Below are 13,591 nucleotides of genomic sequence, written 5' to 3'. Positions count from 1 at the left end.
TACATCTGAGTTCAGAGAATCGAAGGTAGTGGAGTAGCTGTTCCTTTTAAAGATGGGTGACCTGGTGATTCAGATGATGTGCGTTGGCAAGTGTCTTTCCAGAGGAGCAGTGTTAAGGGCATTCATTAATATTTGTGCAATGCTCCTAGAGATGCTTTGAGGAGAAGGAGAAATGCACAGGTTTGTTAGAGAAGCAGCTCGGCAATGAGGTAGGTGCTGCCCAGGCTTTGCAGTTCCAGAGCCGAAGGCCAGTGGCCAAGGCCCGGGAACATGGTGGTACTTTCTTTCAGGAGACAGCCCAAACCCAACCTTGTCCTCAGCTGTTCCACTGGGAGAAGTGTGCAGCTGTGAGGGATGGAATGAGGCAAGGACTGTGCAAAGCCACTGCTCCAGCTGTGTGTGCTAGTTGGCTGCTCCTGCAGGTCTCCATCACCTGGGATTTCTCATGTTCCATCAGCAGTCTTTTCTCATTAAAATTTTAAATCAATCCTCTGATTACCAGTTCCCAACAAGATGTTGGCAGCTATGAGAGCTTATCCAAGTTGCAATGGTTTAAACTCAAATGTCTGTACAATAGATTTGACCTTTCATGCTGTCTTTACTTAATGTAAATAACTGAAACTTAAACACTGATTCTCTTTTGTTCTTTCTATAGCTTTTTTAGTCTTCCCAGTGCGTACTCCATAACAACAGGAAGATATGTTAATTAGAAGATTTATTGAGGCCAAAACATCTCATGCAGAAGAAATTAATTGGTACTTACACCTTTAAGCTTGCAATATATTGCACAGAAGAGAATATGTAGCAAGGACTAAAATTCACCATGTCTTTTGATGGGGAAAATTTTGCTTAATCAGGTTTCTTGGTAAAGTTAAATCCAAGATACTTGCCAGAAGGTAAACTGCTAATTCAGGCTGCTGCATGGCTGGCGCTAAAACCAGAATGTTAATTTTGGGACTTTTACCCCAAGGGAGTTAACACTGACTGACTCCAGAGTGAAGAGGGACAAACCTGGGTTAGTGTGAGGAGCTTTCAGCTTTGCTGCTTGAACTGCCGCAGTAACAGGGTCCTGCAGGTCCTCTCCAGTCTGGTTTTGGGTTGTAACTGGGGAACCTGGTGTCCTTAACCTGTCATCCCTAGTCTGACATCCCTAATCTTTCAGCTGGATTCTCACCTTTCATAGCAATAATTCTTCTGTGCAGCTTGCTTCTGTATACTTATGGGTTTTATAACCAAAATGCCCCAACCTTCATCTTTTTAGTTTTCTGAGGGCTGCACATGGTGCCTCACACCGTAACTCCTTCCCCAGAGCTCCCTGCCCACCTCCCACCTGCTGCTTCAGATAACTCTGCCTGGCCAGTCCAGTCTCTACTCATCCTGCTGGGATGTGATGGGTGAGAAGGGAACCATTTTAAAGTACAACTAAATGTTATCTATTAATGGAGGGGAAATAGTTTAAAACGGGAGACTCGGTGTTCCTGGTGTGAGTTCAGTGTTTGTAACAGACTGACTTCCCCTGACAAAAATACTTCTTTTAAAAAAAGGAAAGGGGGAAAACAAAGTGTGATGTCTGTGCCACCGGTAACTTCACACAGGAACAGGGAGAGACCCCAGTTTCTTTGTTTTAAAGAACCTTGTAAATGAATCTCGGGAATGATCTGTACCAAAGTTGGGTTTAATAAAAACAAAACTGACTTGTTTAACAAACATCTGTTAAAACCATGGTTTGTACACCAGGTGTAACCAGAACAATGTCCTCTGTCCAAATTCCCAACCTTCTGTGATCCCAGTTTCCCCTTGTTAACTCTGTTGCCCTGTGATTAAAGTGTCATGTCCCCTGTGCACCCCTATGTCTTGGCAGTTGCTGTCCCCAGTCTCCCTCCCTTTTTCCAGGCTGCTGCTTTCCCCACTGCCCTGGTGCTGGGAGGGTAGGAGTGGCCAAAAGCCAGTCCTTGGCAGGAGATTTAAAGGAAGTCTCACCCTGTGCCCCTACCTTGTGCTGGGTGGTGTGACTGCAGTGGGACAAAGGTTGAGAACAGGGAGTGGGTGGATGTGACAGGAGCCCTCTGAAGCTTCTGCCAAGGACATTTTGTCTCTGTAACCCCCCAAGAGATGGAGAGGCTGGTGTAGAGGTGCTAACTGCCCCAGGCACTGAGTGCCTGTCCCTAGGATGTGTGGTACGTGACAGTCTCTGAACCCTCTGGATGCCCTTAGCATAAATTAGAACTAGGAAATAGATTGCAGCTGTAACAGGTATATGGCCTGAAAAGGACTAAACTGGGCACCTAGAGAAGCTGTGGAGACTCCTGCCACTTGCAGGCATTAGGGATGAAACCCCATGACAAACATGTTCATCCCATGTTCTTCATCCCTGCCTGTTCCTGCTGCCTCAGTGGGCAGGGATGAGGCACCACTTGTGTCAGGAGAAGTGGGACCAGGTGGGAAGCACCAGGGTCTGACACAGCTGTGTCTTGCGGGCCAATGAATTCAGAGTTGGAAGTCCTCTTAGGAGGGCTCTGTCTGTCTCCATGTCTGTGATGCCCTGCACAGAATGGGGGAAAGCTGAGGTTGTGTCTGACCATCAGGCTGAGCTATGATACAGCCTTTGCTGCTGCTTTGATGACTGTTTTAAACTTGCTTGTGTTCCCTTTTGAGGCCAGCCACTCTAATTCCTTTGGCAAAGCTTTCATCCCGCTTATAGCTTTTGTCAAGTTAGATTCCCAGCTGGATAGGTTAATTGGGAATAGAAGTTTTTTGTTCTTTTTCCAAATTGCTTGGAAGATTTGATTAAGTTCAGTTTGTTGTGACCATAGTTGGGTCACCAGGGAGATTCCAGTTGCATGCCTTGCTGAGGAGGAATGGAAAGGGGCTCTGAGACCTGCTGGAAGTTAATGCATCTCTCCATCTCAGTGCACTTTTCTGTCTTCCTAAAGAATTGAACTGTAAGTACTGTTCAAATTGAATTAACACTGAAGTTAATTAGCAGGAGAAAAAACCCAGCAACTTTATAGATGCAGCCCCACAAATGAGGTATAACTATTGCATTACTCTTCCCTTTGCAGTTTTCTTGTCTCTTGATCAATTCTCTGACCACAGGAGTTCCTTTAATTGTGCAGCTGTGTAAATGAACTCTTCTCCTAGGTCATCACCTACCCTCCATAAGTAGTGACACCAAGTCAGGTTTATTGTCAGAAACACCCCAGTGAGTGCTGCCTTGAAATGGGGACGCTCTATCCTCACCTGTAATGGTGCCTGGGCGACTGCATGAGAGGTGACATGGTTCCTTTTGGTGGGGGTTATGAATGGGGGACATTGTGGTGGATGGGAGGATCTGAAATGCTTTGCTGTTTCCGTAGGTGGCTTAAAACAGCCACAGAAAACAGTTCAGTGGGTGCTTACCATAGGGGATTTTAGGTTTAATTGCAGCTTTGTTTACAAGGTAGTGGTAGCTTCAGGCATCTGGAAATCTGGCCTGAATTGAGGCAACAAGAAGAGGAGTCTGGGTTTGAGAGGTGTACCTCACCTGGGCCATGAACCCCAAGGGAAGGAACCTTACTAGGTCAGAGCTCTTTGAAAATACTGTATGAGCATTCTCTGTAATTTTCCTGGGAGTGAATATCCCCCAAAACAACAATCCTCACAGAGCTAGCCATAACCACATGAGACCTGTGCCAGCACTCACTGAATCTGGCACATTTTCACCAGTAACTGGTGTGTAGCAAATGGGATCCACAGTGGTGAGTTGAGCTGCAGTTGGAATAAACTTGTGTTTATTATAAATAAACAGGTGAGATGTCATCCTCTCTGAAACTGGCTGGGCAAAATAATTGTTCCTGTCACTGCTGTGTGTGGGGAGTGTTCATCTTGTCACTCATCACTTGTCCAGGCAGGGAGGGGAAAGGTATTAAAGCTTCCAACTCTGTTCTGCAAGGAAAAAAAAGAGATTTGGTGCTGTTCTCACTATCCAAAAAGTGCTTTCTGTAACAAGAATGGTCCTGTGCAAGAGCAGCTCCTTCCTGTAGCTGGCAGCTCGTTCTTTGGGGTAGGAAGCTCCATTCTGAGTGATGGCAGGAATGCAAAGGTAAGTGACATTTTTAACCAGTTGGAGCCAAGACAAAAGTACTTGTTTGTCAATGGTAACTACAGTGCTGGAATAGGCGTGTGGGAGGGAGCTGTGGTGCCAGAGAAGCAGCAGTGTGTCCTGGGAGTGCAGGTAGCCTCCAAGTGAACTGTTCTCATCCCAGTGTGGCATCTTGCACTCTGACTGGGAACATGGTGCCCCGATGGGCCTTCCAGCACTGCCTTTATCTTTTAGAATTAACTCCTGTTAATGTATACTTTTCAGTGCTGATCATAGAGATCTGCAGGGATTTTGAAAAGCAAGTTTGTTCATGGGTGTTAACACATCATCCAGCTTATAGGCAAGAACTATATACATAGGCTCAAAGCTGTGGGGAAAACCTGAGGTTATGATTATTGTGGTGTAAAGTTACAGCATGTTAATTACTGCGTGTACAACTTTTCTGCTGGCATTTCCACAGGTAAACGCAGCTGGTGACAATGCTTGAGATAGGGCAAATGGATGGGAGGGAAGCAGAGCCCATCACACAGCTCAGTTTTCTGCAGGGATCAGTGTGGGCATCACCTTTCAGCTGGGCTATTCCAGGGCCACAGAGAACAGGCAGACCAAGCTTATGTTTTATTTAGTGGAAACTGTAAAATACAACTCGCCTCCTCCCAAAAGCCAGGCAGTCAAGTCACAGCTTGTGAGAGAAAAGGAAGGTACTGCTCAGAAGGAGGGAAGAGCCCTACCATTAAATGAAAACCTCCCCTGTGATAGAATGAATAAATACCATGTCCCAAGCATGCTGCTGCCTGGCCCCCAAGTATGTGGGGACCTCACAAACCTCATCTGGTCTAACCCAGCCCCAAGTCCTGCTCCTGCAGCACCCCCGGCCTGGTCAGAGCCCCTCCTCAGCACAGCATCCACAGCTTGAGGTAGCTTTGATCTGATTCATGGGAATTCTGTGGGTTTCACTGCAGGTTCAAGTCATGTCTGCTCACACATGCTATTTGCACTAAGTCTCCAATACTGGATGTTACTGGAACACTTGGGCATTTCCTTTGTGGTTTAAAGAGCAGCATGGCTTTCTCCCTGCACACACAGAGCTCACTGTGTTCTCAGAACCCAATCTGGCAAATTTAACACTTGAGAAAAGTGTGAGCAGCTGCTCAGCACATAGGTCCTGCAAGGCTGGCATTCAGGAATTCCTCTCCTACAAGATAAGACAATGAGGAAGGGGGGACAAGGCCAGAAACTTTCTTCTTGCACTGATGAGCTCTGCTGTTACATAGCATGAGGGTCTCCTTGCTCCTATCCCGTCTCTGTCTCAAAGTTATTTTTCCCATGTCATTACATGAGACACCTGCTCAGTATTTAGCCTGTGCCAGTCCATATGAAACCCCCTCCTGTTTGTGACAGGATGGCAGGTGTGGTGCTGCTACCCATCCCATACTGGCTGGATTATACCTTCAAGCTAGGGTAACAATCACCTAAAAATGCCTATTGTTTAAAGCAAAACCCCCACAAATTTTAAAAGGATGTGTGAGGCTGGTTTTTAAAAGTGTAAGAGTGGTTTAATCTGACCTTTGTGAAACCACTTTGCTATGAAGATTAAGCAGTTTGTAAGAAATAATGTGGTTGTAGTGGTGGAGGGGAAATAAAGGCATTTTGTGTTGCCTAGTCTGGTAAGACAGCATAAATGTTAAAAACCCTGAGCAGCACATGCTGGTTGGTAAGAGCCCAAGGCAATGGTGATTGTAGACAAGAAGTGATTTCCCACATTTCATAGGAACTGTGATTGAGTCTGTAATGGTTTAACCAGGAAGAACCACAGATCCCAGACCCCTGGATTACAAGGTAAGGCCTTAAGGAAAACTGGAAGTTTGATTCAGGCTTTTCACTGGTGAATCAAAATGATGCTTGGCTCCATCTGAGAGCTCTTGCAGAGGCAGCAGTGGGGGCTGCCCATTCCTCGACAGCAGCTCCTGTTCAGGCTCCCATGGACCGAGTCAGATTAGCTCTAATGAGAGAACAATGGTGTGAGCTGGGTGAAAGGCTCAATCTGTCAAACTTCATCATGGCTATTTTAAAAATAAACTCTGAGGCATTTGGTTCTCCGTGCAGTCTGTAGCTGCCTGCCAGCTGGATCCCTGGGTTGAAGGACTATGACCAAGTCCCTTCTCTCCCCAGCTTTCTGTCTTTACATAATGTTAAAACTGAGGGGTAGCACACACTGCTTGGGGAGGACATTAAAAAATAGACTGATAATACTAACTGTCTTTATCCTCTGAGAAGCACAGTGACACTTTTCCCCTGTTGTTTTGGCTGTTCTGTTTGCTGGGACCTGCTGGTTCTGCAGGTGCTGCTTCCAAGGCAATAATTTTCCACTAGTCCTTTTTGGGTGGCTGTAAGGGAGGGCAGGGGCAGCTCAGTTGAGGGCATGAGCCTCCTCTGTTCATCCTCCCAGCACTTACTTCCTCATCCTCACTGTGCAGGTGTCTGAATCCATCACAGCATTCTTCAGTCTCAATGGTTTGATCAGGAATTTGGGCTGTGTAGTGGGTGTGAAAGGTGCTGAAACAGGCTGGCTTACAGCGACCCTCAACCTCCCTTCATGGGAACTCTTCCATTCAGAAGGGTGATGGCAAGGTAGCCTTGCCTTGGGATGGCCCTGCGCAGTTTGGCTGATGGGATAGAAAATATAAACAGCATTGGGTGGCTGCAAGCACATTAACTCTTGATCCACAAGCTCTTTGCAGTGGATTAATTCAGTGCTGTTCACCTGTAAAGAAAGATGCAGGTTTATTGTAAGTTCTGGATAAATGACTCTCTTGTCTGGCCACTGCTCCTGTCACTTTTTAATTAGGGGGAGGGCGGGGACAGGCTGCATACTTCAGTAGATGCATAGCAGCAATATGCTGTTGATCCTGATGGAAAACACTTACCCAGGAGTTCCTGGTAACTACTTCTGTAACTACTACTACTCCTGCTACTACACAGAAGGCAGGCAAGTGCTTCCTCTTTCCAGGAAACAACAGGCAGCAGGGACAGCAGGAGGCCAGGTTATTTCAGACAAATTCAAGACCTTAAATGGGTGGATGGCAAGCTGACATCCTGGGTCTTTAGCCCTGTAAGTGTGCTGTCTTAAAAGGCATGTGTTTTATGAAACTGGGGGAAAGCGTTAAAAAAAAAGGAAGAAAGAAAAAAATAGAGCTTGTCTTGAATCATTAGAAGTCAAACTGATTATATTTTAAGAGCAATGTGACTGTACTTACAAGTTTTCTTAATGTTCAGTGGGAGGCTGAGGAAACTGGGCAGATTTCTAGGTGCTCTCAGACTCTCCCATCATGAGAGAATTCCTCCTGGCTCAGGATGCAGGGAGCTATCTGTGGCCAAGAATTTGGAACCCTCCCTTCCCTGCCAAAGGGATGTCCTTCTTCCCAGTCCCACACCTGAACTGCATTTTTGTTCCATTTTGTTAGCACCAGCAAGGTCTGCAGCAAAGGCAGAACCAGGACACAAGTCTCAGGAGCTGCTGAAGTGCAATATTGGCTGTAAATACACATAGCTTTATTCATTTATCATGTCCTGCCTTCAGGATTTGTGACCAAAGGCCATTTTGCTTCCTACCTGTGCTTTTTTTAGCAGATCAATAATAACAGGAAACCAACCAGGAGTTTGCCTCTCCAGCTCCAAGGTGATGATCACCAAAGCCAACGTGGAGCCCTTAAACTGCACGAGTTGGTGGCAGGCCATACAGTGCTGCAGCTGCTTGGTCAAGAGTGCAACGTGGAGGGAAGGATTCCTCTGAGGCAGTCTGGGTGGGAGATGGGGCCAGCTGGACATCACCATGGCGTGGAACTGCAGAGAAGATAAAGTGTACATATATATATATACACACACATATATATATATATGAAAAGAAAAGCAGAGGTTAGTGAAGTTTATATGTTTTCATGTCATCACCCAGAAGTACAGATGAATTTCATCTCATATCAGGAAACTTGAAGGCTTCCCCCACCTTTTTCTTTGTGTTTTGTGTTTGTACTTGCCAATCATTGAACTGTTTTTTTGAGCTGATAATGAATGTATGAGGCCTGTGTTTCCTAACAATTTCTGAGGCTTCTACATTATCCAGATTGCTGTCCAGGAGATTCAGTTCAGGATAGCAGCTCCAAATCCAGTAAAACCAGTAATACTGCACTCTGAATTTACTGAGGAAACAAGCACCTACAAAAGGCAGTTTTCACAATCAGCAGCCTAAAATGGCTTAATATTTGCACATTACCTTAAAAGAAAGGATCCAGGATGTGTTCATATCACATGAATTTTGCCTTACTAGCACATGATCGTTTCTTGAAGACAAAGTTTAATTGTTTATATTAAATGCTTAGTAACTGCAATGTGAACTAAGTGCCAGATCAGGGTAGTCTCATTGCATAAATGAATAATTAGTGGGATGAAAAGGAAAATGGTTTAAGAAAAAACCTGTGTGTGAAATGTAGCAAAACTCTGACAGCTTTCTATGTACAGTACTAATAGAAGGGAAATAGTTAGAAATATTTTTGCAGCCTGTATTTAAAAAAAATAAAGAAGGCATATGGTTGTGCATTATGAGAATCTTTTTAACGTCCATTCAGTTGTCCTTTAAAGATATGAGTAATTTTTTTGGAGCAATATAGGTTTTAAATAGTAGAAAACTAAAAAAATAAATTTAAAAAGAGAATTACTCTAATATTCTTTAAAAGACTTGCAGATAGGTAGAAATGGGTAGTTTGCCAAGCATCTTCTGAAGGATGTATGGGTGTGTGTGTGCACATCTGTGTTTTTTAGTCTTGTTTGATAAGGAGTTGTTTCTTTAAAGAAAAAAAATTTGCAAAATGTAGTGCTTACAATGTTTAAGAAATCCATTGGTGTTGCTGTGTAAAGATCCCACTGAAGCTTATCCAGTATAATTTTTTCCATTCTCAAGATCTCAGCTGGAAAGTGTTTACACCTGCTTTGCACTGCTAATATCTGCACCGATGGTATTACCTGTAAAAAAATTTTTAAAAATTAAAAAAAAAAAAAAAAAATAAAGAAACCAACGTCCTACACTGCTGCGTGTGCTTCTCTATATTGTGAAGGGATCTAGCAAGTTTAAACAAATTTATGTTAAGGAGAATGCTCATCCAGGAGACCTTGTTCCTAGGTACCTCCCATCCTAAGTGAAGAGTGGTCTCGGCTCACCCCAGGGCAGCTGCTGCAGACCCAGCCCACAGCAAGAATGATGCCCTGAGCCCCCTGGGTCACTGTGATCCTCCCCAGTGTGGCATCAGTGATGCACCTTCCCTGCTACCATTAGTTTTGCTCAGAGGAAGCCTCCTGTCAGCCAGTTTTACAGGGCCTGCTGTGGTTGCCTTGTTTCCTGTGGTCATTGACTCAGCTTCTCCTTTGTAGTGGAGAGGAAAAGAACAATAACCTCAGTGTAAGGCCACCTAAGAAAGGCTGTGAAGAACATTTCACTACAGCAGTGGCTGTTTGAAGAGATGTGTATGTCTGACTCCAGCTCCTGGGTTTCTTCTTCTTTTGCAAAGCATAAGGAAGAAAAGAAGAGGAATGCAATCTGAAATGCTTTTGGCTACTGCTTGTAAATGCCTACAGAAGTCTATCACTGCATTTCTGCTGTGTAATTACACATTATCCTGTGAAATTTCTCACTGGCTGCTGACTTTACTTGCTCATCTTGAGGTGCAGACCTGAGTCAGTTCCTCACTGGGTTCAGAACACTGTTTTGGCTCCAAGCAAACTCATCTATTTAAAGCTTCCTCTGAAGAACCTCTGCTCTACTCTGTCACACCTGCTGTGCCCTCCCAGGAGCTATAGCATGGGAATTGCAGCCCTCTCATGTACATCTTGACTGTCCCCCCAGACTAAGCTCTACTGTGAGCCATGGATTCTGAAAGAGGAGAGAGGCAGGAGAGAAACACATCCATGACATAAACAAAAACAAGTTCTTCATCTGTAAATGTCACAATTCTTCAGAGCAACAATGAAACAGGCCTGAAAATGCTACTCTCACCCCTTAAGGACTACTTATGGTAAAAAAATTAACACTTTCCCATTATGTCCAAGTTGTTGAAAGACCTGGAAACATGAACAACTTTTAGTGTGTTTAAAATGAAACATACTGACTTCATCTTCATTGGTTTTTGCTGCAAGGACAAGGCAGGAAATTGCAATGCACTGCAGAAATTCTAATTGGGCCTGAAGGGAGAAGAAGAAAACGCTGAGTAAAGAAGAGAAAGAGTCTTGGGAGAAATAATTGTCATTCTATGATACATACACAAGTTTCAAACTTTCATTTAGGTTACAGTTGCTTCTGAATTAGTGTAGCTACAGAAGCTGGAAATAGGACAAGGAAATTCAAAGTGAAGCAGAATAAATCCTCTTATAGGTGCCATTTTTATTCATGTATTTCACAATTTTTAGACTATGCAATGTCACAGTATTTACATTGCAATGTTGCTCCTCTTCTCACTTTCAGCTATTGTTTCAGGTTGGACTTCAGGAAGAACTTCTTCATGGAAGGGGTTATTAAACATTGGAACAGGCTGCCTAGGGAGGTGGGGGAGTCACCGTCCCTGGAGGTGTTCAAGAAACTACTGGATGTGGCACTTAATACTATGGTTTAGTTGACAAGGCGGTGATCAGTGAAAGGTTGGACTTGATGATCTTAGAGGCCTTTTCCAACCTTAATGATTCTGTGATTCTATATGCCAGTATCTATTACCGCAGGCCTGGTTCCTACGGTATATCACTGTGTCCCGCAGCCATAGGGAGGAGGAGGAGAGAAGATCCAACAGGCAGGAACTGTGCAGCAAGATTGATTTATTTAATTATTTTACAAACACTTTTATAGACTTTTTTCTTCATAGTCTAATTGGACAACGGACCAGCCACCCCTTAGGGGTGATTGGCCAAAATCCTAAAACATCCATTATCAAAATATTTTCTACTATACCATAAACAAGACTTTCCAAGGTTGCAGGTGGCTTGGTTGTTTACATTCCCTGCTACCTCTTCTGTGAGAGAGAAAAATCTCTCACGGACTTAGAAAATAACAAGAAAATCCTCACTAACAGCATTTTTGTACCTACAAGTATCAACCTAAATAGAATTGGGAGCTGCAAGGCTCAGCTCAACTCCTACCTTTGCTGTAGCTTCAGTGGCAGAAAAGATCAGCCCCACAGTTTAATTAAAAATAGTAGTTTAAAGACAAGAATATTAAAAGTGATAATGTGAATAATTTCTGTTTAGCAGAGAAAACCAGATGAGTTCTTTGTACTTACCACAGCAGTTGGAGTAAGTGCACATAAACAATTCTAATGAAGACTGTATGTCAGTGCAACCTCACCAAACACTCAAGTTCATATGTGTGTGTGTATATATATATATATATGTATATATATTTGCTAAATGGCCTTCCCCAGCAACGACCCTGACTGTTCCCTAAATCTTCTACCAAACACAGTCCCTGCTTTGTCTATAAACTGATTACATGCTCCTTACACTCTCAGTCAGTAATCTATCCAGGGAAAAGCTGACAGAGATCTCTACCTTTACTGATGCCAGCAGCCTATTGAAGATGCTGGTGGCTAAGGCAAACGTTTCTGGGTAAAACTGGATCTGGGAGCTGATTTCTGCAATCCAGACAACTGCTTTTTTGTAACCCGACAGAGAGATACCTGTGCCCTTAGGGGAAGGAAAAGTTAGAAGAAAAATACAGTTAGTACTTTGATGATTTTGTTAACATATCTCCAAAGGAACACGAAAGTCTTTTTAAGTGCTCTAATTAGCATTTCAGATGGCTGGAGGCTTGAAATGAAGGAAGTTGTCGGTTGTGTCCACAGAGGTGAGGGAATGGGCACATTTTGGACCAGTTTAAAGCACTCACTCCTGTTGCCCATCCAGTCTGGCTCTAGGTGTGCTTACGCAGGCCTGGTACTGGATTGTACTGGAGCACTGAGTAGGGAAGCACCCAGCCTTCCCAAACAGAGCTCTTATAAACAAGGTCATGAGTGTGCTCGTTATTCCCACCCTGGGAAAACTGAAGCCTCGATGCAGCACATGTTCCACTCACCCAGCCTCAACAGAGAAACTGGAGTCAGGAGCAGGTTTTGATTTACTCTGCAAGAGTTTTAACAGTCCGTGGATTTGCTAATTGTTGGGATCAGAAATAGGTTTGTGACTCCCCAAAGGTACATGGCAAAATGTACTGAGCTTTTTCTTTCTTATATCTTATTTGAAGTTGCATTCAGGTGAGAGGGAGGACCTTGACTGCCATGACAATGGCACCCAGGAGCCGTGGAACACACCTGAACATTGTTGTAGGAGAAGTGAAAGGACCAAGCAGCTACACAGAACAGACAACACTAACCACCAACTTGTTTAATATTACTTATCACATTATCTGTTTCACTATTTTGCTTAATTTGGTAGTAAAAATACTTGGTAAAAAGTAGCATTTCTAGACTATTTCAAAAAAGAGACAAGGCTGTCAAGGCACTTCTGTGCATTCTTCCATGGTTCTGATGCACTTACAGAAACAGCCAAGAAAAACTGTTTGAATTGTACAAAGAGGCCATGGAGTCTTGTAGCTTCCTAAGGTAGCTTGGAATGGAATGGAACAGATGGAATTCACAGAATAGTGCTGAACACAATTAGAATGCCAAATTTGTGGTTTTACTGTTGATTGGCTGCTCTTACCTGCTCTACCATATTTCCCAAAACTACTACTGTTCTGACTGAGCCAGAACAAAATGCAAAGCCCCTGTTTTATACAAGACATCAATAAAATGAAAAATGGGACAAATATAGACTCTCCTCCTCCTCCATTCCTTGAGCCTAGTCCATGAGGGTTGACTTTTACATTCTGGTGAGTCAGATGGCATGACCAGCACTGCACCTCTGCAGGGTTCTTTAGAGAATTCCAAAGGGGACAGGGGAGGATACCTTCAGGGTGAGATTCTGGAAAACTGGCACTTTCCAAATCCTGGCCTCTCTGGCTAAGGCATTTTCCAGAAAAAAGGCAAGTTGTGAGCTCTCTATATGTCCAGGACACTTCATGGCAGCTGTTTGAGCCTGTTTCCTGATGGGAATCACTGACAAAAACAAACAAACAAACACACAAACAAACAAAATTATAAAACAACATCCGAGCTCCTTGTACTAAGTATGATTTCCTCTTTTGATGCCTTTCCAGCACTGAGAACTGAGGAGCAGCCACAGGACTGGTTTGTTTGCAGACAGAGCAATCCTGATATGCATTTTCCCTGGAAGTTCCCGATGAAAGAAAACATGTCAGATGGCTGAACAACACCACAGTCCAGCTTTTTCCCTCCTGTGCTGTGTAATGGCTTGAAAAACCTTGGGTCGAGCAGTCCAGATTACTCCATTTATCCTGTTTCACACATTTGGCTCTCCCATTTGCAGAGCTATTACATTGCAACCTGTTATCACCTGATTTCTGTTTCTGGCAAATAGAGG

The 13,591-nt window shown here is 43.8% G+C and overlaps 1 protein-coding gene across 4 annotated transcripts in view; it reads left to right on the top strand.

Moving 5' to 3' along the window:
- SEPTIN8 (septin 8) overlaps positions 1-9,159 on the top strand; it is a 43,012-nt gene extending 33,853 nt beyond the window's left edge. For 2 of the 4 annotated variants that reach the window (XM_032124686.1, XM_032124685.1), the window contains exon 10: positions 7,709-9,159. In XM_032124686.1, coding sequence (XP_031980577.1) covers positions 7,709-7,874 — 166 coding nt within the window. In that variant the 3' untranslated portion in view covers positions 7,875-9,159. Of the gene's footprint in view, positions 1-655; positions 1,845-7,708 lie in introns of those variants that run through there. The other 2 variants (XM_032124681.1, XM_032124683.1) reach the window with 2 other exon arrangements.
- The last annotated feature ends 4,432 nt before the right edge of the window (positions 9,160-13,591 follow it).

Source organism: Corvus moneduloides, chromosome 15 (genome assembly GCF_009650955.1).
Source record: "Corvus moneduloides isolate bCorMon1 chromosome 15, bCorMon1.pri, whole genome shotgun sequence".
NCBI lineage: Eukaryota > Metazoa > Chordata > Aves > Passeriformes > Corvidae > Corvus > Corvus moneduloides.
Note: the sequence above shows the minus strand (reverse complement) of the source record. Positions and strands in the feature narration are given on the sequence as shown.